This window comes from Stegodyphus dumicola, chromosome 12 (assembly GCF_044657685.1).
Source record: "Stegodyphus dumicola isolate Sdum_Otavi_A_Nest chromosome 12, ASM4465768v1".
Classification (NCBI taxonomy): Eukaryota; Metazoa; Arthropoda; class Arachnida; order Araneae; family Eresidae; genus Stegodyphus; species Stegodyphus dumicola.
In genome coordinates, this window is record NC_140779.1 from 35,764,839 (window position 1) to 35,791,308 (window position 26,470).

The 26,470-nt window shown below is 32.0% G+C and overlaps 1 protein-coding gene across 1 annotated transcript in view; it reads left to right on the forward strand.

Annotated features, from left to right (window-relative positions):
- Positions 1–26,470, forward strand: part of LOC118182540 (uncharacterized) — a 43,337-nt gene extending 16,867 nt beyond the window's left edge. The window contains exons 2-5 of the mRNA XM_085827613.1: positions 3,709–3,901; positions 15,262–15,471; positions 17,205–17,311; positions 24,606–26,470. Of these exons, the coding sequence (XP_085683739.1) occupies positions 3,709–3,901; positions 15,262–15,471; positions 17,205–17,311; positions 24,606–26,364 (2,269 nt within the window). The 3' untranslated portion in view covers positions 26,365–26,470. The remainder of the gene's footprint in view (positions 1–3,708; positions 3,902–15,261; positions 15,472–17,204; positions 17,312–24,605) is intronic.

The following is a 26,470-nucleotide window of genomic DNA, read 5'->3' on the forward strand; positions in this document are numbered from 1 at the left end:
CCCCCCTTCAAAAGAAAAGTTGGGTGAGCAGGGTGGAAGAACAAGCATTAGAGCAGCAAAATGTGAAAAGTTATAACTGTGAAAATACAAAACATATTTACTTTTTTTTTTAAACAAAAAATTATTGCCATAAAACTTTGAACGATATTTTGACATTTCATTGAAAGTCATAAAATTTTGAATTGAACTATGAATCTTAGCACTGTATTATTTTCAAACAATAGTATATTTTAGAGTTCTGAGATAAGAATGTCCAATGAATTTTTGTAAAGTTCTTGATAGTTCCACATGGTAAAAGTTCAAATTTTTTCACAAACTAAATGTTCAAATAAAATTCTTTCAAATTTTTGTTGATGAAAATACTTCTATTATATTACAAATTGAGATGCCAACTTTTATGTTATTTAATTATGTTTTTTAGAGAAGGTATTTTAAAATATAAAAATTTTGTAAAACATCATTCATAAACACAATTTCAAATTTTTCACTATTATTAAGACGTTTAAAATTTAATTATTCTTTACGAAACTTGAAAACTCCACAACTTTATCTAAATACTAGCATTTCCATCATATTGGTTTATCAGTTGAGCAAACTGGTGTTTAATATGCTTCACCAGTGGCCAAAAGATTTGCCAAATTAGCAGTTACTGTAGAAATTCCATTTTATTTCCAATTGATATTATGATATAGTTAATCTGTTGAGATGAAAGTCATTTAGTATGAAACTACACTTAAAAAATTGACAAAATAGAGGATCTTGCTGCTTTGGAAGTTATCGATTGAAAGCAGTAGCATGAGAGGTCTTTAAGATTTATTACTATTAATGTGAATGGAGTCAAATGTATTGAAAATATTGGCATTCAGATCTCAATTGAAATATTCCGAACACAAACAGCTATGGAATCATTACTTTCATCTTAGTTCGTGGGGAAGAAATAAATGCAAGTCTAATAAAAGTTCATGTGTCAGAAGAAATTCGTACCAAAGGTGCTACCTTCTTTCTTTGATCTTTGGATTCTAAGATAAAGAAGCCAATCTGGCTAAGTAAGACCGTGACAATGTCCAAAATTCTGGCGAACTTTAAATTAATTTCAATGGTACACATCAAGTACACCAGCCAAAGTTTGAATTTTTATTAAAAAATCTTTTTTTTTTTTTTTTCCATAAAATAAATAAAAAGAAATATTAAGTCATGTTGGCTCATTTGTGCCAGTAAACTGAACAATTATTAATTAATTTGTAAAGTAAATAGTGTTACATGGTGTTATAAATAAATAATGTATTAAATAAATAGTAATTAAATATACATGATAATTTTTTAAAACAGAAATTATTTTGATCATCTGGCATTAAAACTAGCGCTGAACAAATTAGTTAGAAATGACATCTGAAATAATTAAACAGTAAAAAATACATTTCAAATCAGAATAATTTATATTTAAAAAAAAATGGAAGAAGTGGGAAAGCTAAACTTCTTTAAAAAGTACAAATCTGGTGCATGTCAAAAGTCGTTAATTCGGAAACCCATAATCCGGAATGATCTATAATCCGGACCTCAAAGCTAAAAACTTTCTGCGCATGCGCTGCGTTGACACATGCGCAGCGTTGACACATGCACATAGGCGTTTAGGCGTGTGCGTAAGACCTTTACGACTGTGCATATGTGTGTGCACAAGTGCAGAATACGTTTTCGCGTGCGCGTTTAATGTATAACGGATGGTATAAGCTAAAATTATTTAATTATCTATTTCAGTTAATGTTGATGATTGCGTTGTTCCTTAATCCTCGAATTGGATGCAGCTTATTATTTTTTGCAGACTAAGAGCAATTTTATAAAAGTACTATTTTATAAAAGATCTTTCGATTATCGCTAAACTTCTTTAAAAAGTACAAATCTTTTGCATCGTTTTACAGATTCCAGCATAAATTTATTTTATTCCTTTGGCGTGATTTTTTATTTATTCTATAAATGCCTTTATTCAAGCATTTCAAAAATTTTAAATACTTTAACAATAGAATGGAACATGATCATTTGGATAAAATAGTTTAACAACACATATTTCATATGAAACAGATTGTGATAATTAATTAGAAATATTAATGTAAAAACTGTAGCAGTTCTAGTATATGATCAACAGTGTCGAAGAAGCTTTTGAGTAGTTTTATTGCTGGCAGCACGAACTCCTTTATTGCAGTTGAAGTGCTTGACCTTTGTTCATTACTTTGCAGTGAGCCCCCAAATAGAAACCCTAAAGTGTTTTACACCCATTGGGGAAAAAAGGAAATCTTTCATTGTGACCATATTAAAATATTGAAAATGTTGGGAAATTTGCATTCTCCCTTACGGCTGTGTACTACTGAAGAGGTGAGAAATTCAACACTATATAATTCAGTGGTAGAAGCCAAGAAATATGTGAAGACTGTCTGGATGTGTGTCATCCTGGTAAACAATGTGGCCAGTAACTGTGATCTTCTCTAGCATAGTATCATGGTGTGATACATAAAATCCTGACATGGTATGTAGCTGATGAAGACGGAAAAACGAATAGGAACGTAAGTGGAATGTTTCGCACAACATTTACTACAAAGCCAAATACTTGGCAACCTAAACGAATTGCCAAGTAGACTCTACAGACATAATGCAGCAGTTTATACCGACCAAATTAATCACCCGTTATTCATTATATGGTTTTTTCTCACTTGTCAAAGGCTGACATGCCCTGTTCATGTGTTTTTCCAAAGCTCAAGGAACGCACTTATTCAAATTTGTTTCATTTACATCAAATATGCTCCTTTGTAGGCAGTCACATTTTGCACTATGTAAATATTATCAGCATTGCCAAAAATCTAACAATGGATGTTAAAATTTTGAAGAACTGCTGCATGTCCAAAATGAAATGTTTAATTGGTACTTACATATTATCCTATCAATTGCTGACAGAAATTTTGGCTATGGTCACCAGTCAACCATGATTGGTGCTACTTGGCTGATTGTCAGAATAATACACAAATACTGTTTAATTTAAGTATGAAACATATTATGCAGTTTTTTATTAATTTTATTTAGAAGACTGAGAAGTTATTGGTTTTGCATGCTATTTTTTGTAATTTCTTCAAGTTTATACTCAAATTGTAAAAAGAATTATATAACCAAAGAAGCTATTTTAAATAATAATTATTCAGAGTAAAAAATTATGCTTTATGTAATTCATTCAAATTAAAAATTTTGCTTGGTAAAAGTTTGCTATTCAATATAGTAAATGCAAATTAAATGTGATATTTATTGCTTCGGAAGTAATTTTTTAAAAAATTTATTGTAAATATTCATTGCAAGTAAATAGTTATGAATACAAAATGAAGTAAATTATTATATTATTCAGTAGTAATGTGCCATAAGAATTACTGGCCCTCACATTTACACTTGTTTTAATAAAAGTTGCAAGGATATAATTTGAGAAAAAATTTGTTCAGCTATCTGAAATGTAATAGTGGGGGAATTTCTGAACAGCTACCGTTTTTCATTATGATGTTTTGTGCATTTATGGTCAATAGACAATTAAGTTTATCTTTCAGTTGTATACTGTTGATTCAGGAAAGTGCCTTTATAAGATAAATAAATTTTGAGCCATGAAAGTTCTTATAAGTTTTTTTTTTTTTTTTTTTTTTTTTTTAGTAGGAAGTTTAATTAGCATGGTTTTCTTCCCAGGTTTCCTCTTTCCAAACCTGATCTTCTTCTCAAATGGTTAACAGCAATGAGGAAGGACAAATGGGTTCCTACCAAAAGTGATGTCCTGTGTAGTTTCCATTTTACTGAAGACCAGTTTGTTGAAAACAGTGGATATCGTTTCTTGATTTCTACTGCTGTTCCTACAAAATTTGAAATTCTGGCTCCACCAAAGGTTGTATACTTTATTTATAATTGTAACTAAATATTTACCACTTTTTTAACATTTAAAGATAGTGAGCAATTTGGAGAAGTAAATTACATTGTGTTTTTAAATTAAAAACCAAAAATCTTAAAATACCTAATTCAGTATAAGTAAAGCTTATTTTGCTTCCTGTAATAAATTGCTTGTTTTATTTTTAATGTTAATATTTTAGGGTTCAAAATACATTTTGTAATTTTTGAATTTTATTATTCAGTCTTTTTAGTAATAAAAACTCTAGTTCAGTTGTGTAAACAAAAAGTATAATTTCTAAAGTTTTGATGTAAAATTGTGTATACTTTGTAATTTTTAATAGTAAAATGCATAAATTAAAGCGTATAATTCTGTGTAAAAGTATCTCGCAATTTTGTTCGAGATGATAATGGTCCAAAAATGACTAAGCTAGAAAACTGCAAATAAAAAGTGTACTTGCCTTTAAATTCAAAGATTCTTTATAAGGAAGGAATGTGTCTTTGCAAATTCATAAAACTAAAGTTGAAAGATTTTATCTAATAGGATCATGTTCAATACATCATTATTTCTGTTCATTCTCAGAGTTTTTTGCCTATGTTTTTGTGTGCCTCACTGCGAGCCTTCACAACATCTTCAGACAACTGTCTTACAGGCTGTGATAATGATTTGATGATGTGGCTAACATGCATAAGAAACTTGTAAGTAGACAGTTGGACTAGTTGTTGTCCTGGCATGTAAGATGTTATACAGTCAAAAGTCGTTAATCCGGACTCGGGACTTCGCCGATTCCGGATTATCGATTTTTCCAGATTATATATCATCAGTTTAAATCTGGTAAGATGGCATGCAGAAATTATAAAATTAAAAATATGAAACCGTAATTTATGAAATAAAGAACAATTATGATCTAAAGGGTATCAAAATTTACAAAAAAAAAGCTTAATATTTATTTGTTTACTTTATTAAACATTGCTTTCAATGTAAGTTGTTTATGTTGCTTCGTTTTCTGTGATAATACTTTCTCTTTAATTCTATAAACAGACATAATTTCTTCTTCAGTTACAAAGTTTCGCTGTTGAATAATTGTCCTATAATTGCTGTGTCGAGAATACCGACTAATTTGTCAATCGAAATTTTTTCGTTTTCAATACCTATGTGTCATTTTCTTCACTATCGGAAGCGAATTATAATGACGAGGAATTTAGTTTAAATCATATCAAAAACGGAGTACATCGAGATGAAATACTACATTAAGTAAGGAATTATAAGCTAAATAAAATTAAAACATCTGCCCTGAAGACAAGGATAGTGCTGACAGATCAACTTCCAATTCATTGTGAGCCGCGGCGAACCCCCCGAATGGTTACAGAAACGAAGGATATGCCTTTATCCACTTTTTGTTTAATGGACTTCGAAACATATTTTCACTTTGTAGATCCTTTACATATTAGTAAATATATATCGGAAATTCTATTTGACGTAATCGAAAGTTCAAGCTTACTTTTATAAAATTGCTCTAACAGTCTGCAAAAAATAATAAGCCGGATCCAATTCGAAGATTAAGGAACAACGCAATCTGCAACGTTAACTGAATTAGATAATTTTAGCTTAGCTCATACCATCCGTTATACATTAAACGCGCATGCGTAAACATATTATGTGCATGCGCACACGCATATTTGCAGCCGTAAAGGTCTTGCTCACATGCGTAATCTATTATGCAGTTATTATGATCATTGGTAGGTATCTTCTGTTAGACCACACGGAAAGTTTGTAGCTTTGAGGTCTGGATTATAGATCATTCCAGATTATGGGTGTCCGAATTAACGACTTTTGACTGTAATTGTGCCTTCACAACATCTTCAGACTACTGTCTTACAGGCTATGGTAGTGATTTGATAATGTGGCTGACATGCATAAGAAACATGTATACAGATAGCTGGAGTACTTGTGTCCTGGCATGTAAGATATTATAATCGTGTGAAAGTCCAAACAGGTTCTTATTTCCATTTTCAGTTTTCCTGCACTTGCATTTGTAGCAATTTTTACAGTTTAGGCAGCTGTCCATTCTGATTAAGCATTAAGCTGTCCATTCTTTATTAAGCATCTTAGATATATAGCATAAGGTAACTTTTCCTTATTCTTATCTGTAATAAGATGCATCACATTACAAGGTATTTTCCCCCCTTTCAAAACTTTTGAAAAAAATTTCATTTGTCTGCCTCAGTCAAAATTTACAGGCAAATTTCAGAATTCGGTTCTTTAGAGTTCTGCACAAGTTTCTCATAAATCTTTTTACTATTCTTCCATTTTGCAATTTGAAAGAAACACTTTCAATATAGTTTTTAAACTTGTTTTCACTATCTGTAGAATAATTAATGACATTAAATTTGTCCCAAATAAAATTATGTAACTTTGTATTTTACATAAATTGCAGTAAGTAAAGGAAATTGCCTTGTTTTAATAGCATGAATAGTCCTTTTTTGCTAAAAATCTCTCTTCTGTAATCCATCAAATCAGCATCCTTACTTCTACCTGCAAATACAATCCTCTACAAAAAAAAATAATGTAATACTTTTTTTTGTAGGTTTCATTATATGTGATTATTTTGAGAGTTATTTTTATGAATGAAAGTACTCACATTAGCTCAAGTTAAACTTGTAATAATAGCTTCAGTTAATAATGATAAAGTAGCACTGATATGAAATGGCATACCTGTAGCTATAGAACCCATAATGAAGTAAAATCCACAATCCTGTTATAAGAATAGATGCATATCCATTCATTAAATGCATGAGTTCATGACTTAGATGGATAAAATCTCTTTGTTTGGGAATACCAATTTTGAAAGGCATATGAACTTTTGTTATTCTAAATTGAAGTAATTGTTGCAAATACTTGGATTATTGAAGAATATTTTCAAGTTCCTTTAGTACAAGTCAAATATTGATTTTTTTCAAGCTGGGTGTTTTGCCTTTTAAATAAAACTACATATCAGTGAAAGCATTTGGAAGTACAACATGAAAAGTTAAGAATGATGGAAAAGCATACATTTCAACAATTGGTTCATTAGTTTTAGGATATTGTTTACAATGCAGTTATTCGTTTGTTGTTGGGCAGAAGACTGATGTCATATAAGTGGTGAAAGAGGCAATTCAGCTTATACGAAAGTACAGCTGTTGACCGGAATAGTTTTGTGAGAGAGGTGTATTCTCTGCATTGGATCCAACAAGCCCAGGAAAAATTGTGAACATAATCAGAAATTTGCTCTTAAGGAAAAACCAAAACCTGCAGTATTCTTCGACAGTATTTGATATTTGGCAGGTTATGCCAAGAAACCAGTAAATTATTTCTCACTCAGGTTCTTAATAGAGAGGCAGCCACCATTCAGGGCAGAAAGCATTGACCATATTAATTTCATTTTGCTTGTCCAACAATAGTTGCTCTTACACAAAATGTTGAAAGACATGCTTTGCTAAATGGCAAAATAAAAATCTACAAGGCATGGTTCACTATCAGCATGAATCTTACCTAGCAGAGTTCATGTACTGAAAGTCCTTGGGACACAAAAAATATTTCTGATGACATATTACAGTGGTTCTTAACCGGGGATGGCAGCACCCCTGGGGGTACGGGAATGTGTTTTTGGGGGTGCGGGAGAAGCCCCGACCTAACCATAAAAATTATTAAAATTAGAAATTTGGATACGTCGAGTAGAAAAGGGGAATTTTGCAAACTGTCCCTTGCTTGATTCTGTTATTGCGAAAAATGAAAAGAATACAATTATACCCGACATTGTAATACATTTGAGACGATTGAGCGAATCATTCAATGGATACTTTTCTACCGGAAATATTACCAAAACTCAGAGATGGATACTGGATCCATTTCTATTTGACTTAAATTTGATGGATGATAGTGATCTGAAAAAAGATCAACTTATTGAAATACAAGCAAGTGGACATGTTCAAATGGAATTCAAACAATTAGAATTGCAACAATTCTGGTGTTCACAGTTACAACGTTATCCAGAGTTGGTGAATGGAGCACTGCAATTACTCTTACCCTTTGCTACCACCTACTTGGGGAAAATGGGATTTTCATCCCTTTTGCATATAAAATCTAAAGCGAGGAATTGCTTAAATGCAAGTGATGACTTATGCGTATGTCTTTCAAAAAAAGGAACCTCGCTTCGCCAGTATAATAATGAATGAATTTAGTCATTAATAAAAATAATATTGTTTTGTATTTATATAAAATGTACAATGTTTTTCAATAAACAATAAGTTTCGCAAAAAATGTATTTTTCTAGACTAAAAAAATTAAAACACATTTTTCAATGGGGTGCGGGAGATATATTTTCAGATTCAATGGGGTGCGACTCGCTAGAAAGGTTAAGAAACACTGCATATTAAAAGCATTTGTGGAAATATGGCAGCCACAGAGGGTACAAGTTGTGACATAAAAAGAAATTAGAGCAGTCCAATAAATCATTGTACTTACAGAATCAGTTCTCCGTAACATTATCACCTTCAAAGTAGTTCCCTTCAGCATTCACACACATCTGCATTTGGTGCTGCCATTTATATGCTATTTATAAAAAAAAGTTCTGGAACGAGGTTTTTATAAAGCCCTTCAGGAGATGCTCCATGTTTGCCTGAACCTTTTCATCTGAGGTAAAATGGGTTCCCTTTAAGCAAGAGCTAATTTTAGGAAATAAAAAAAAATGTCGTGTGGATCCAAATCAGGTGAATAAGGAGGATGCCCTATCACAATAAATGTTTTTGCAGGTCAGAAACTGATGACAGATATCTGATGACTTGACAGATAGGGCCGTGTGAGCGGGTGAATTGTCCTTGTACAACAGCCATCCATCACTCCAGAACTGGGTCTTTTTTTTTTTCCACGAAATCTCTGTAGTATTTCAATGTAGTAGTGTTGATTAACAGTCTGACCATTGGGAACCCATTCAATCGTGATGAATGTGGGGGTGCCCAGCACATCCATAATCTTCCACGCTGTCGCTCCCTCCTGAAAACCACTTATGCCATTCAAACACACGTGCATGAGACAAAGTTTCATCTCCATAAGCCTGGGTTGACATTTGAAATATTTCCTCCGTGGCTGACTTTTTAAGTTTCACAAGAAACTTCATGTTAATTCATTGTTCAGTTTTTACATTAGACATTTTTCTCGCAGAATGCAGTCGCACGCGTTTACTCAATGACACTATACTCCCCCCCACTGGTGTGGTCAGTTAAGTCAAAACCGGCCGCATAGATAGAGGAGGTGTGTGACATGACATCACAAAAACAGTTGTTGCCGACTCCATTCTTTTTTCAATCTACACAGTCTCTCTATCTCTCCTCCCATTTTTTTTATTGTGTGTGTGTTTCAGTCATACCTTGTATGTGAAAAGTAAACATGAACTTTGCAATAATCCTGGTGCCAGCTTGCTGTTGAAGAACAGGAGCAATAATAATAAGGAAGTGTCAAATTTTCTCTTTCTTGAGGGGAGTTGACTAGCAGGTCTTTTGTAAATATTTCACATTTCATGTAAACACTGTTCTTAAAAATATCTACCAGACACAACATGCAGAAGAGACTAAAAGTAATCTCTTAGTTGAGAAATATTGAAAACGTAGAAATTGTTGAATTGTGAATCAACTAAACCCTTGTAAATTATTATTTTTCAGCTAACAAGTTTTCTGGCTGAAAATGTATCCACTGTTCTCTTTGTTGTTAGATGGGAATTTATATAGTGCAGTCAAATACCTGAAATCTGCATTGCCTCTCAAAATATAAACATTCAATTTATAGGTTCCGTAAACCACAACATGGAGAACAAAATATCGAAGAAACAATATTTACCAAATAATAATGACTCCTAACAGAAATACCCCAGCTGGAAATACCAAATTATTGACATCATGTTAAAGTTTTTCCCTACCAATCTGTAACGAGATAAAAAATAAATCAGAGCTTCTAAAAAAATTCTTTCAAGTGACCATTCCATTTCACTTTGTGATTATAAAAAAAAAAAAAAAAAAAAAAAAAAAAAAAAAAATTAATCATCAAAGACTGCATTTATTTGTTAGCAAAATCATGGAATTCTGTTTCCCAAACAACATTAGTAAATGCATGGCCATAATGTGTGGCCATCTTCTCTGGTTATTGAAACTGAGAGTGACGACAGTAAATTTTCTAGTTTTATGGTTAGTGCAGCAAGAGTTAAAATAAGAGAATTGCTTTTATATTTGAAGGAAAGAATGAATGAGAAGATTTTGCAAAAAGATATCGTTGAAGGATGCCAACCAGTGATAATGTTCAGATAACCGATGATGAAATCATTGGCTCTGTTTTGAACTCGTCACAGCAAGAAAATGATTCCGACATCGAACACAGATAGTGAGCTTGATCGGAGTGAGAAAATATCTTTTAATGACGGTTTGGAAAATGGTGAAAAATACCTAATATATTTAGAACAACAGAGCTGTGTCACAGAGCAAGAGATGATGAATCTATGTAATTTACACACAAACAAAAAAACAAAAAACAAAAAAAAAAAACTTACTATGAAGCATTGTAAAGTTTTAAACTTCTACCAGAAAAATGTTTGAAGCATGTAAAAAAAAAAAAAAAAAAAAAGAAATATTTTATCCTTTATTAATATCCCTTATATGTCTTTATTATACATGTCCTTAATGCTTTTAAATATCCCTGTAATCTCTATTATAAATAAATAAAATTGTTATGTTATTTTCTTCTTCCTTACATTTGTATGAGGTTCGTGAAGATTTGGAGTGAATAATGATGCTCACTTGATGGAATATCGAAATACACTTTATAGGCCAGTATTTCCCAGGACAGCTCCAAAATCACGTTTTTACAGTCATCGGAGAACTACTATACACATGCTGTAACAATCAGCGACACAGCCATCAGGCTATATTATGGTGACGACAGCTTCATGGCAAAGTACCAGAGTACAGCTCCTGACTCTGTTCGGTTGTTCTCGAGACTCTCCACGCTACATCTCGTGATGCATTCGACGATACCCTAGAGTAACACTCCTGACTCCCCAGTTCAGTCGTTCCCGGAGCTCACACTCTCGACGATGCACTAACGGCAATACACTAAGAGACTATTTCGGTGCACATGAAGACCAACTCTCGATAGACTCCGCACGGACTAACTAACTCGCTAGATGAGACACTAACTTTCTGCGTACCAGCAGGGTTTATATGGCTTTTACCTTGTGTTCGAGCACATTCTGGGCTAAGAATTCGTTCCAGAAGGTTCTCCATCTGTCCATAGCAGATTGCCAATTATGTTGCCAAATGGGTGATTTCTCGTCAAATGTGGCAACCCTGCCTTCTCTTGCCATTTTCTGGCAACCCTAATCCTGTTTCGCGGGGAAGCTATCTTACCATGCCTGGACATTTCGTAACAATATAATACAATAAATATATATGTTAAGGGTCATTCTAAATTGTTTTTACAAATTAAGAGGGGTGATAGTACTCATCCAGATGAGCAATAATTACTATAGAACATTGGGTCGCAGTGCACTCCGAGATGCAGAAAAGAGGAATATTAGAATTTCAATCTGAACTTAAACAGTGTCGGTAGAGAGAATGAATGAGACCAAAAGTTGCATGATCAGTTTATTTCTCCCACTTTCCTAGCGTTCTTCGTGGTGTAGTGGTTCTGCACGCTGGACCGGTATTCCAGCGGTCTGTGGTTCGATTCCCGGCTAAGGCGTTTGCTATTTTTCATCTTGTCTGCTTTCAAAAAAATACCTAATGTCTCTACAAGTTTAGTGAATAACTCACAGAGAGTGCACAAAATATATAAAACCGAAAACTCGTTTTTCGAGTGTTAATTCGAGTTCAGACATTGATAGCAAACTCTCAAATGCACGTCTTTGGTTGGAAAGGTCTCAACCTCACAAACGACTGCAACAAGTTAATTACCTAAATTATTAGGGGTAAATTATCTATAGGTGGGAACTGCTACCGTGATATCAAGTATCAAGGTAGCAGTTTTTTCCCCCTTCGCTATCTTCTGTCCTGTCCTCCTGGCCTTACTGTACTGTACTCATTCTACTTGAAGCGCCCTTGTATGGAACACTAAGTTCTGACAGGCGTAACGCAGTGTGAACTTTCATGCTAATCTCGGCATACAGCAGAAGTTGGAGTTGATAGTATGCAGTCGTTGATTAGATAATTAACTTGTTGCAATTGTTTGCGAGATAGAGGCTTTGCAAACCAAAGTTTGAGTGTTTGCTATCAAAGTCTGAGCTCGAATTAACACTCGAAAGCCAAGTTTTCAGTTTTATTCGTTTTGTGCACTCTCTGTGAGTTTTTCCTAAACTGATTGTGCAACTTTTGGTCTCATTCATTCGCTCTCCCACACTGTTTAAGTTCAGAGTGGAATGTGACCCTATGTTCTATGGTAATTATTGCTCATCTGGATGAGTACTATCACCACTCTTAATTTGTAAAAACAATTTAGAATCACCCTGTATTATAATTTAAGGCATACAATAAATTAATGTAATACTGTATATGTATATTATTGTAATAATGTATATAATAATTTAATTACTGTAATTACTAATTTAATAAATCTAGATTATTTAAATCTAGTTTAAATAATTTAGATTTATTTATTTTGCAATTTTAGTCTGAATATTATGATTTATCTTTTCCAATCTGAAATTCGTACAGCCTCTGGTCACAAGCATTGCAGATTTCTGGACTTCTACTGTAGTTATTATGTCTGTCAATATCAAAATTCTGTCACTTCTAGTTGCATTAACACTTTGTGTTTAGCATTTTTAATAAAGAAACTTTGATTACATAGTATTTAAATTTGTAAATAAAAATAGGAGAAATCTAATTGGCATGTAAAAAATATGTATGTATTGAAATATAACACCTACTTACTGATTCACAAGCAATTCAAATCTAGTAGTTAAATAGGTCTTTATATTCTGTCGAAGACACCGTGGACAAATTATTTTTAACCTTCCAGCACACATGCTCAGCAATGTTACATGAGCATGCGCTTGTCTTATTTTTTACGACATCCGTTATTTTACCGTTTTTGTCACGAAAAACGACAGAAATTTGTGAATATTGATAATAAATTTGTTAAGAAATAAAATATTAATCTTATTATTGCAAAATACAAATGATATCACATTCAAATATAGGTAAATTATTTTTAAGTTCTTATGTTAGTGAGATGGAAATTCAATGATGTAGTTCATTATAGAAAATTTTAAATTTATTATTTAATAATTATATTTTAAAATCGAAGCTAATTTTAATATTCATCAAAGACAAGTATAGACAATAAAAAAGGAAAACAACTTGGTAGGGAAAAAAGTAAGTTCAGCATTACTTACATCTATAAGGAAATTTACTTTTTACTGTTTACAAAAACGCACTTTAAACTAACTTTAATGTTTTATTTATTTCTAAAAAATAGAAATAAAAGAAAATAAAGAATGGAAATCGCTATTGTTCTTCCATCCAAAGGTTTCTTTGTCTTTCTTTCCTTCATCAGATAATTCTTGAAGAATCCGAGCAAAATAGCTGGTTGAACATATTTTTTTGCCATGAAAACCGATATAAAATTTACAGAGCCAAATGTATTCAAATAAAAATAATACATGGCAATTAATAACACAAAATTACAAAATATTTGAGAAAAAAATATATTCCGAATTTTAAAACATGACCACATGCGTGTTGTAACTTTTATGAAAAAGCTGCCATGTAGCACAAAAGCCCAGTTTAAAAAAAAAAAGTCAAATGACTTCCTGTTAGCACATTCCATGATGTGGGAAAGTGTAGAAAAGAGAAATAGAAATTACCTTCAGACGTCTCAGCTTCGATATGTGAAAAATGTGCAATAAAAACTGAATTTGTCGTAAATTTTACGCATAAGCGCATGCTGGAAGGTTAAGTAAAATGAGATCAGCTGTCTTAGATGTGTACTATATTTTAACAGTATCATTTAACATGCAAAATAACTAGATTTAAATAAATGCAGTTTTCTGTTCTTCAGATACTTTTAGTGGTTATTATTTTCTCTGCTAAGTTAAAATTAATTCTAAACAAGTAATGCAATTGCTAATAATGTTTTAATTCTGTATTTATTAAATTTAACTAAATTGTTTGTGAATTTTAAATTTAACGTATGATAAATTAAATAAATGCTATGCTAAAAAATGTTTATCATAATTTTAACCCTCTGAGCGGCATGGCCAGCTTTATCTGGTCATGAGATTTTTTGTTACTTGGTGTATTCTAGCTTATAATTTAAAATATTTTGCTTTCTTACTTTCATTAATAAAATAAATGTCATCTTAATGAATGCAAGTTTATGAAAATAGAGTCTAAAATAGATAAATATACAAATTTAGCTAATAAAGGCTCTTTACATATAGGTCTTCATTACAGATCCAAAAACCTGGATCGCTCAGAGGGTTAATTCATCAGAAAAGTAGTTTTGAATAAGTAACTGATATATTAGATAAATTGTAACTGCTGCTTGTCTTAAGAATGTGAAGAAGCTCAAGTTGTGCTTCAAAATACAAAACACTTAAAAAATGAAAAAAAATATACTTATGCTTTTAAAGTAAGTAAAGTACAGTTATTATTCATTTTTGTCAAATATTATGGTTATTTCTTTTTATTAACCTATTGTTGTTGAAAGGAAACACTATATTAATTAAGCTAAATTAGAAGTAGTTGCATATTTTTTATGTGTTGTGCAATGCATTTGGAAACTGTTTTGATGTTTTCTGATTATCTGCATCCTACCCAAAAATTTACAAAAAACTGTTTTCGAAAAGAAGCAATATTTCACCAGAATAGCTATGTAACACCCCATGATGCTGCCAAAAAGTATTTAAATATTAACCCCAATATGTACATAACGCAGGTCTGTTTTAACCAGTGCATGATGTCAAATTTACACAATTCGCTGATATTTTTTAAGCAAAAACAAATTGCTGTGTACATGCGGAGAAAGCAATACAAAAAAGAAGGATTTCTCAAAAAGAAGGAAGTTAGTGTTTTATTACCACTCGAAAAGTATTTCTTGCTTTTTAAATTTTATTGATTGCTTGCTCTTGGGTGGAATTCTTAATGCACTGCCATTTTGGAAATGGCTGTTGCCTTTTGTACATTTAGCTGGCCGAATAATGAGTCACCAACATGTTTGTTTGGTGGGGATGCGGATAATCAGAAAGTACTCATATTTTTTCATTTCAGTGTTTTGTATAGTTTTGTTAATTAAAGTTGTTCAATTTTGTAACTAATTTTATTTTTAAATTATGATAGACATTATTTCCTGCTGAATGGCCAGCACGCCTATTAACTATAAGAGATATTGAGTCTGATAATCGGAAGGGTTATGTAGTTGAAGCAAGGATTCCACTCGTAAGCAAAGAAGAGTTTACAGAATGGTTGAGTGCTCATGAAAAGCTGGCTCAAGTCACATACGTTTTATTGCGGAATTATCCTACCACTAGTAAGAACTTAGCATATAAGGTAAGTTTTCTTTTGATATCTGTTTTAAGTTACGATTCTGTCATTAGCAATTTCTTTTTCTTTCTAATTTAATTATCATTAATGTGTAATTTTTATGTTTCTGAAATAGTTATAAACATTAATTATGCATTTCATTTGTAGCTAAGCCATGAAAAGTATTATAGTACAAATCCAAGATCCAGACTTGTCAGAATTTAAGAATTTTCCAGATTTTAGATCATCAATTTAAATCTAGCACGATTATGTAGAAATCATAAAATCAAAAATATGAAGTAGTTATTTATGAAATAACGAAGCATTTCTAACCTTAAGAGAATCAAAACATACCAGAAAAATTTCAGTATTTATTTTTTTTTTTTTTTTTGAATACTTTCTCTTTAATGTTATAGATAGACATAATTTCTTTTTCAGTTACAAAGTTCCGTTTTTTAAGTTCTATAATTGCCATGTTGAGAATTCAATTAAATTTTCATTCTAAAAAACCTTCCTTCACCATCAGTAGTAATATTTTCCAGATTTATTCGCCATCCGTTAGTTGACTGATTGACGGGGCATTATTATGGCAATGGAATGTTTAATAATATCTTTTCTATTTATTATGATTTCTTCATGTTTGTTTGCAAATATCATTAATTGGAAAATTTTGCTTTTTGTTTACAGTATCTTAAAAACATTCAAATTCATGTCTATCATCATAAAGCTTAGCTAGCATTGAATATACACTATTGTTAATATATCATGAGATTGTCAACTAAAGACGTGTTGTTTTACTGAATTTTTATCTTGAATCTATTTCGTTCTGAGGAAGTTAAGCCTGAATTATGTTACTTTAGTTATTTATTATACTTGTGTCTGTTTCCCACATATGCTTAAGGCTTATCTGGGTCATAAGTAAATGAATTCCGTAATGTTTATTAGAACAGTGAATCAGTTATTCTTAATCTTTTGGCTTATGAGTATCATTTACTTTTTTTTTCCCATATAGAAAGAAATTTCTGTTTAATTTCTCTTCATGAACACACTAAACACTTCTCAGCACAATTAGCTGAAGTTTTTAATCTTTGCCTAGCATAATGTCAACACAAAAGATTACCATACTGTTTGATGTTCAATTACTAATATATTTTTTTTAATTGTTTTAAACATTGCTACCTGAGTCGTTTCTCGAGCTGCCAAGAGCTGATAGTTGTGGTGATAAAAGCAAAAAATAATGATAAATGATTTGCCTGGTTGGCTTCAGGATCATAATTTGTTCAGTATGTTAAAATTAGCAATGAACTTTGGTATGATGTTTCACTTTCAGGTGTATGCTGAACAAAAACATGGATTAACAAATGATTTCATGTCTTCAACAATAAGGTATTTCATGTAATGCGTAAATAAAGAATTAGGACTCTTCACATGCTTTATTATGGAAAAATGTCTATTATGCGTAAAGCGTTAAGCATATGCTAAAGCGAGGTGTTCTTCTTGAAATGCTATTCTTTCTTCCTTTTCACAAAAATTTTCTAAAAAAAAAACAAAAAGTATCTGGTGGTCCAGAGGTCGGGATATTGGATGTCCGAGTTTCGGACTTTGTATTGTATATGCCTATAACTACTTTCATCAGAAAAACGCTGCTTTTTTTTAAAAAATTTTAAAAATATATTTTTTGACAGTTTTTATGATATATTGTTTTGTGCCATTATTAATTAAATAAAACTTATCTCTTTAAATGAATATTTCATTCATAGGCTGAATATGTTTGTGTACAAGGGTCTGTTCCTGATCAGCCTTCCAGAAGTGAAAAGCCATGTCCAGCAAGATTACTGGTTCGAATAAGAGCAGATCCTAAATTCAGGTTTGGGAATATTTTCTCAATATTGCATTTCAGAAACATATTTTGACTGTATGTGTAATCGCACAATATCAAATATTTTTTTCATGTACTAGATTTTTTTTAAATTATTGTTTATGGTTATCTTCAAAGGCATATTTAAATGATTTTGTATCGCTCACTTATGACAGTTATAGTTAGCAAAGGCTGATTGTGCAAACCATTACAATCCTTGACCAGACATGGAATATTTTTCATTGTATTGTCTTTTTGATATGCTTGAAATCAGTAGTGGTTGGTCCAGGTCACTTCTGTTTTATTGCAGAATGATCAAAGGCACTTCGTAGGATTCCATCTTCTAGAGCAGTGGCGCGCAAACGTTTTTCGACTGCGATCCCTTTTGTAGAGAGAAAATTTTTGGCGATCCCTAGAGATAAATGTTCACAAATACGATGTATATTTCACGCATTTCTTTCGTTTCATCGAATAAAAACATCATCATATCTGACTCATATTAATTTTATTTATAATTTTAAGAAAATAATTTTTGTATAACACAAAAATCAGTAAATTGCCCTTTAATGAGGCTGCAAGTTTCTAATTATCTCATCGATGTTTGGATGTATGTTGCTAATTGCAATTCGCATATCATCTTCAGGGTTTAAACGCGAGCGGTATTTAGTTTTTATTGAAACTAGTTTGCTAAATCCAATTTCACATAAATACGTTGATGAAAATTGTATTAACACTCTGATGGCATTCTTGCATAAAACGGGATATTGTTTTTCCACGGATAGCCAAAATTTTCGGCAAGGCTGCATCTTAAATTGATTTCGAAGAGTTTAATCACTAATTAGATCTATCAATTGCTCTTTCTCAATAATTTGAAGAGTTGAACTGCATATGTCAAAGGAAAATGGATCACGAATCCAACCAAAATCGTTTTCAGGAAAATCCTCGAATCTTCTCGAAAAATTTTCCTTTAACTTTTCAATGTGATTGGGAATGATGTTTTTAAATGTAAATATATCTATATTATTTCCCTTGATAAAATCGTTAAAGCAAGGGAACACGTCGGTGTTGTTTTTATTCAGTTCAGCTTGCCAGAGACTAAGCTTATACTTAAAAGCTTGAATTTTACTGGCTGAAGTTATGATAGTTCAATTCTCACCCTGCAAGCTCAAATTTAAGTCGTTAAGTGTTTCGAAAATATCAACTAAATAGCTCAGCTTCCCTAGCCAAACTTCATTGATATAATAACTTGCCAATCTATGTTTCTTTTTGATTAAAAACATGTACACTTCATTTCTCAAATCAAACATCCGTCGTAGTATTTTCCCACGTGAAAGCCATCTGAATTCGGTGTGTAACAGTAATCTCTCATACGTTGAGCCCATCTCATTGCAAAGTATTGAAAAGAGACGGCTGTTGTGGATGTTGCATTTAATGTAGTTAATTGAACTAACAGCGTCTTGTAATATGTTGTGCAACTCTTCATCCATATCTTTTGCAACAAGAGCTTGCCGATGAATCATACAGTGATTAAATACCATATGAGGCGCCATCTTCTTAATTAAGCCTCTGAGCCCTTTATTCGAGAACCTGTTAATGCTGCAGCACCATCAGTACAAACCGCAACACAGTTTGCCCAGGTAAGGGACTTTGTTTCAAAATATTCATTTATTACTTTGAATATTATTTCTCCAGTTGCTTTTTCTTCCAAACTTTTGCAACATAAAAATGTTTCTGTTATATCTTCATTAAAAATAAACTTAACGTAAATAATTAGTTGTGACATTTTAGTTATATCAGTAGTCTCGTCCAGATGTAAAGCAAATACAGATGAATTTTGTATGCGTTTTATGACTTCTGACTCGATATTTGTGACATTTTGGAAATCCGCCGAGACTCTGTATCTCTTGATAATGGTATTGCTTTTAGTTCATTTCCATATTTATCGCCATGCATAATTTATGCCATCTTGCTGCAGGAAGGATAAGGGATTCTCCAATTGTATGGGGTTTCATTGTTTTTCCTATTAGATAAGAAACTTCTAAAGAAGCTTGTAATGCTTTCTGAGGTATTGTTGTAAATTTCTTTAAATGTGCACTTTGAATTTTCAGATTTCAGCTCGTCTTTGAAAAAAATCGGCATGTTTATTTTGAAGTTCTTTATGTTTAGTTTCCAGATGCCTTTTCAATTTAGCTGGTTTCATGCTCTCATTTGCTAAGTTTTCGTTGCAAATGACACATATCGGGTGTTTTTCATCATCAACAACACAAAATGTAAAACCATACTTAATAAATTCCTCACTGTATTTTCTTATTTTTTTAGCTCGGGCATTTAGTTCAGTATTTTGCGACTCCTCATCAGTATTTGTTCCTTTGTTAGCTGAAGATGTACCTAGTGTACGTATTACCCATTTATCCATTATGAAGATAGGGGTTAAAATTATTTAAACTAAAACAAATAATATATAAAATTTTATCTTTTTTTTTTTTTTTTTCTTTTTTTTTGAGAAATTCAATAAAATTAACAGAGATCATTCTCTAATGATAGTACATACCTGATAACAAAGAGTAGCAAAGCCCGATAAAAATATAAAACATCATAATTACACAACATCACATGATAAAACTCGAGGATAAACCAAAACAATTGCAGGTCAACTGCTACATGCTACAACTTCATGCAAACACTTCACGTCTTCACTCTGACTATCAGATACACCGCGTATCTCGCCATCTGATTGGCTGATCACGGAAGTGAATTTTTCCCCTTTCGCTGCAGTTAATGTCTAGTCTAGTCAAATAGCCGCTTTTCAGTAAAACTGGGGAATTACCACGAAGAGGGCGCTATCTACCGTCTTCACACTTTACATACATTATGCATTACAGTCAAAGAAAGAGCAGACAGCATGAAATTGCAATTAAACAGTGAGGAACGGCGCTTCACTCTTTATATGTACACTGTATGGTATGCAACATGCAGGCATAATGCATTTCATAAAAATTTGGGGACCCCAAAAAAACTTCTGGCGACCCCCAGTTTGCGCACCACTGTTCTAGAGTGCTAACAACATAGTCTATCAATTTCGTTGTATCCGTAAGATCGATGGTGGAATGGTGATTGCCTTTGTCAGTAGTGTTTGCATGATTTCAGTTCATTTCTCATCTGTATCTTACGTTCAAACTTTAGATCAGTTGTTTCCAATCTGTGGGGTGCAACTGCTTAGGCAGTGTACAAATTAAAAAAAAAGTATTACCAGAACTCTTATAATCAAAATAACTACAGATCATTAATACATTCAAAAGTCTTTAATCCGGACTCGTCGGGACTTCGGCGATTCCGGATTATCAGTTTTTCCGGATTATGATCATCAGTTTAAATCTGGTAAGATGGCATGCAGAAATTATAAAATTAAAAATATGAAACCATAATTTATGAAATAAAGAGCAGTTATGATCTAAAAGGTATCAAAATTTACAAAAAAAAAAGCATAATATTTATTTGTTTACTTTATTAAACATTTCATTCAACCCGCGCATGCGTAAAGCATACATTACGCTTAGTCGAAATTAGAAAATTGCAACCAGAAAACTATTTGATGTGTATTCGTAATATTTATAATGACGAGGAATTTAATTTAAATCATATCTGATACTACATTTAGTAAAGAATTATAAACCAAATAAAATAAAAACATCTGCTCTGAAGATAAGGATAGTGCTGATAGATAAAATTCCAGTTCATTGCGCACCCCCCCCCCCCAAACAAAGGATATGCCTTTATCCATTTTTTGCAGCAATTCCACTTTTTGTTTGATGCACATCGAAACATGCGTTTGCTTTGTAGATCCTTTGGTAGCTCAAGAATCGGAAATTCTTTTTGACATAATCGAAAGTTCAAGCTTACTTTAATAAAATTGCTCTAACACTCTGCAAAAAAATAATAACCAGGATCCAATTAGAAGATTAAGGAACAACGCAATCTGCAGCATTAACTGAAATAGATAATTAGATAATTTTAGCTTAGCTTTTACCGTCTGTTATACATTAAACGCGCATGCATAAAGGTATTATGCGCATGCGTTGACGCATGCGCAGAAAGTTTGTAGCTTTGAGGTCCGGATTATAAATCATTCCGGATTAAAGACTTTTGACTGTACTATCTTTTGATTTAAAACTGTGTTAACTATGTGTTTATTTAAGATAAACAATAATCAGTCTTTCTATTATTATATTTTCCTTTGTTATTTACAGTCTATTAATTTTATAATAAAATAGTAAAACACATTGGAAGAGTACTGGAACAGAGTCATAGTGTCTAAAAATGTCTTATTAAGGTATACATGAAAGGAAAAAGTTTGGAAGCCATTGCAGTAGATGATCCCAAGATCAAGGTGTAGTAGTTGAAATGTAGTGTCTGAAGGTGAAAATTATCACATCTGCTAAAGAAATCAAATTAGAATAAGCCTTACAATTATCAATAAAAAGAAGAATTTTTCTTTTCTTCAAACCCATAGGTTTGTTGAATTCTTTTAAGCAGTCACTTAGAATTTGTCATCCAGGCTTTTATGATAGTTTGTATATAATAGGAAGATGAGAAACCCTTGGGTTTTTGTAGAACAGCCGATTATCTGTGCTCGCAGTTTTTCTCTTCTGTTTTGATTAGCTGCTAATTGTAGATACTATTAATTTATTTTGTGTAGCCTCATGACATCCATGCCTGCTTTTGAAACTGCCCACTCCTGGCTTTAGATTCATTTCAACAGCCAAACACACAATATTAAGTCTTTGTCTTGTGCAGTTTTCTACATCTATAAAAAAAGCATTGTGAAAAGTGAATGGGTTTTGAGCTAAACCTGTTCTAAAGTATTTATTTGGCTGTTTAAAATATGTATGACAGAAAAGTTCAAAATGATTGACTGTATTTCAAATGGGAATGTGGCATAGGACCAACATTCCATAGAACTGGCAGCCTTTCTACTGACATGGATCATTGGTTTTAAAGGTACCCTAAAAAATAATAATTTAATCATATGATTTTCTTCTTGATTATGTACCGTTTCAATTATAATTCTTGGCTACATTATGAAATATCCACCGCATGTTGATGCTAACTCTATGCAGTATCAATCATATGCATCTGTCTGTGAAGATGACATAAGTGTATTGAACCAGTTAGTCATTATTAGATCATCATCAAAACTTCTTTTATCGTGTCAATTCTCTTCAAGTGATTTATATCTGAAATTTACAAATATGGAGGGATATCCAATACTAGGAATGAAAGCTGGCCAAGTGTTACCTCTAAATATCTTGCATAATGTTTTTTTAATTACATAAATAATAAAAAAAAGGTAATTATACTCTTGATGTATATAAAGATCCTATGAATCAGTGTTATCTCTGCAGTAACAGTTTTAAAATCATATAGTTTTAGCAAAGATTTTCAGACATATCCCTGAAGGAATAAGCTGCATTTTGTAAGAACTGTTAATGTCTGAAACCAGCTGTTAAAACAAAGATAGCAAGTCTATATTGAGTCTGCAGAAGCACTTCATTAAAAAAAATCTGATGTGGACACCATATAATTTCCCTTTACATCCTATTAAATTATACACATTTTTTGTTGCATTTCATTAGACATATATTTCTCATTCAATTAATTCAGTTCTCACTTCACGACAAGGCTTCATACATAAAAACTTGCAACATCTTCATTAGAAACTGTGAAATGCAGAAAAACATCAAATACAGTTAACAGTTTTTTAAAAAATTTTACAATTAAAATTAGAGTTTCTGTTCTTAAATGAGCAATTCGGCCATTGGGCAGGAAGACATACCTTTCAGTGCACAAAGTGACTTAATTCACTGTTCTATAAGAGTTTCAAATGTAAATAAATGTTGACTTCATTAGGCTTAGTACTACTTAAGCAACTTTTAAATTGTTGATAATTCTATAACTGTTGCATGCAGATTAACTAAAGGCATAAAAAACCTTAACCGGAACATAAGAAAGCACAAAATTGAAAGTCATTGGTCTTCATTTACTTCATTAGGCTTAATACCATTTAAACAACTTTTACATTGTTGATAATTCTACAACTGTTGCATGTAGATTAATTACAGGCATAAACAACCTTAACCAGAACATAAGAACAACATAATTCAGTCACTTCTAAAGCCCCCCCCCCCAAAAAAAAGACAATTTACCAACATATAAGAATAAAAAAAAAAAAAAAAAAAACTGAGCTCACCAAGCCGTATAGCAGTGCGATGTATATATATATGTGTGTGTGTAGCTGATTGCAACAAAAAAGTGAGGTGTACAGCTGCATGTTTTGGCAGTCCCACATACAAAATTTCAACATTCTGAGGCTACTCAATTTTAAGTTATGAGATACATGTGACAAAAAAAAGTTTCTTCGTAATCCATTTTATAATCTGTTTTGGGAAAACGAATCCTTTATTCTGTCTGTATGTACAGGTTCACCAAAAGATATCATTCAAATGGATTTGAGAGCAGTCAAAATGGATTTTTCATTGAAATATGATACCCATAAGTTTTCTTAATTACAAGCCTTCCTGTAATTATAAGGAAGTGAAAACAAGATCAGCATGTTGATGATATTCTTAAACTCTTATATTTCCTTCTTCATCTGATGTATTTCAGATTCATCACAATTAATAGGTATGGAACTAATGCTTATCTGAAATCAGATCATCCTGTACGAGTGTCTCTTTGTTCTGTATATGTGGTATATAACGCTTGTAAGTAAAATTTTGATAATTTTCAATCTTTTTTATCTACTACTTGCCCTTTTGTATACATAAATTTCAATTCTTTTGAAATTGGATTAATTATTTTAAATCATTTTGTATTTTATATTGGTTGAAAAAATGTTTTTCATAATTTCTCTTTGATCATGCAAGTCGTATGCTGATGTCAGTTCGACACAATGTTGATCTTTTGAATGTAACTCCTTCAAGTGATTAATTTCTGAAATTCACAAATACAAAGGCATAATTAATACTGAAAATTAAAACTATTTACTACTTACCTGTAAGTATTGTGCCTAACCTTTTTTTATTTATCTGAACAATACACGGTAATCATATTTTTGGGTAACATACTGCAGTATGATTACTCTAACAGAATCATACTGCTGCCATAAACCCATGTTATTTATGTAGCAACAGTAGTGCAAGTTTTAATACCATATTCTTGATGTATATATTGCTCCCATGAACTTGTGGTCTCATCTTTGCAGTAGCAACAGTGAGAATAAAATATAAATCTCTTGATTTTTCAGATTTAGCAAACCAGATGCTCAATCAGGAACTATAAGATACCCATGCAATGTAGTGCTTTATCATCACCACAATCACAGTATTGGTTCTAATACTATGGAGACAAAAACAGTTCCATCCGAGGAAGTATCAACTGTTGTTAAGCAAAAGTTCATTGAAATGTTTAAAGGTGGTTACGATATTGATATGGCCCTCAGCATTCACCAGAAAGATTTGTTTGAAGAATATACTGATGAGTACGAAGAAGTTTTAAGTGATGCATATGTTTGTCCCAGTCTAGAATGGTTGACAAAATTTCATTTAAATTTTTCTGACGAATTTGATTGGAATGATACTAAAATAGTAAATATCTTAAAAGAAGAAATTGAAGATATAAATGCATCTAAAGGAAGTGCTACCATGACTACTATTGATGATAATATAATTGTAGTGCTAGCTACCCCATTAATGCAAAGAGCGCATTCTATGAAAGCATCGGGAGAAGTTGTATTCGTAGATAATTCTGGGTATTTAGATAGGTGTCGATGTTATGTGTATGTCATAATGGCATACAGCTGTACAGAAGGTTTACCTCTTGGATTACTCATAACTACATCAGATACTGAGGAAATTCTAACTGCTGGTTTTAAATTGCTTGCTGACACATTGCCTGATAAAGCATTTGGTTCATTTGGAAGACAAGGCCCTGAAGTATTTCTGACTGCAAATGACAATGCTTTGCAAAATAGTTTAAAAGCTGTGTATCCTGAAACTGCTGTTTTATTGTGTGCTTATAACATGTCCCATGAATTGTGGCGCTGGCTGTGGAATCCTGAAAACGGAATTGAGGAAGCTGATCGTTGCACATTATTCTCACTGGCTTATAAAATTATGCAAACAAAAACAGTTGATGAATTTACAGAATTAAGTAATGCCATTTCAACAAATGAAACAGTGCAGAAGTATGAAAATTTTCAAAACCATTTTGAAGAAATAAAAAGCATATCAGATAGGTGGGCTGTGTGTTTCAAAAATGAAATTCTTGACAAAGATAAAGAAATCAGTGGCATTGAAATGGCCAGTCACATCTTGAGAGATAAAGTTTTCCTTACTAAAGCATACAATATCCTTCAGTTATTGAAATATTACACGGATACAATGGAAACATATTATCGTCAAAAAATTATTCATTGCATTAATAATACTTTAGATATATTCATACTATCTTCTTATCCACCAGAAATGCGGGAAACTTCCGATTTAGTGCTTAAAACAATGCCTACAGGACAGTATGAAGTTAAGAATGTAAAAAGTGGTAAATCATATTGTGTAGATATGAATATTTGTGTGTGCTCTTGTGCACTGGGTATTAATGGGGCTCGTTGTAAGCATTTGTATACAGTATGTGTTGCTAAAAAAATCGACTTTACTAGTTCTGTGCCCAATGATGACGTTATTAAAAAAGAACTCTTCTGGATTGCTACTGGAACAATGAAAACAGGAGCATTTGACATTCAGATGGATGTGGATGAAGAAAGCGAGTCAGAATTAGCTGCTTCACCATCTAAAAATTCTGCCGGAAAAGCTGACCAGGGCCAAAAAGAAGAATCTAGAAAAATTTTGGAAAGGGTAGTAAGAAACATTATGCAAAAGTACGACTCAAATCCAAATGAGTTTCACAAGGCTATAGTTACTGCAGCTGTCAACTATCAGAATCTCAACAATAACCGAGAGATAATTACAGCTCTTAAAAATTTTGCCAAGCAAAATATGTATAAATAAGAATTTCATTTTCATGTAAATATTTCTACCATTCACATTTGATAAATATGTGATTTATTTTTAGTTATTGTTGCATGCAAATAAAGTTTGTAAAATTTCAGAACTA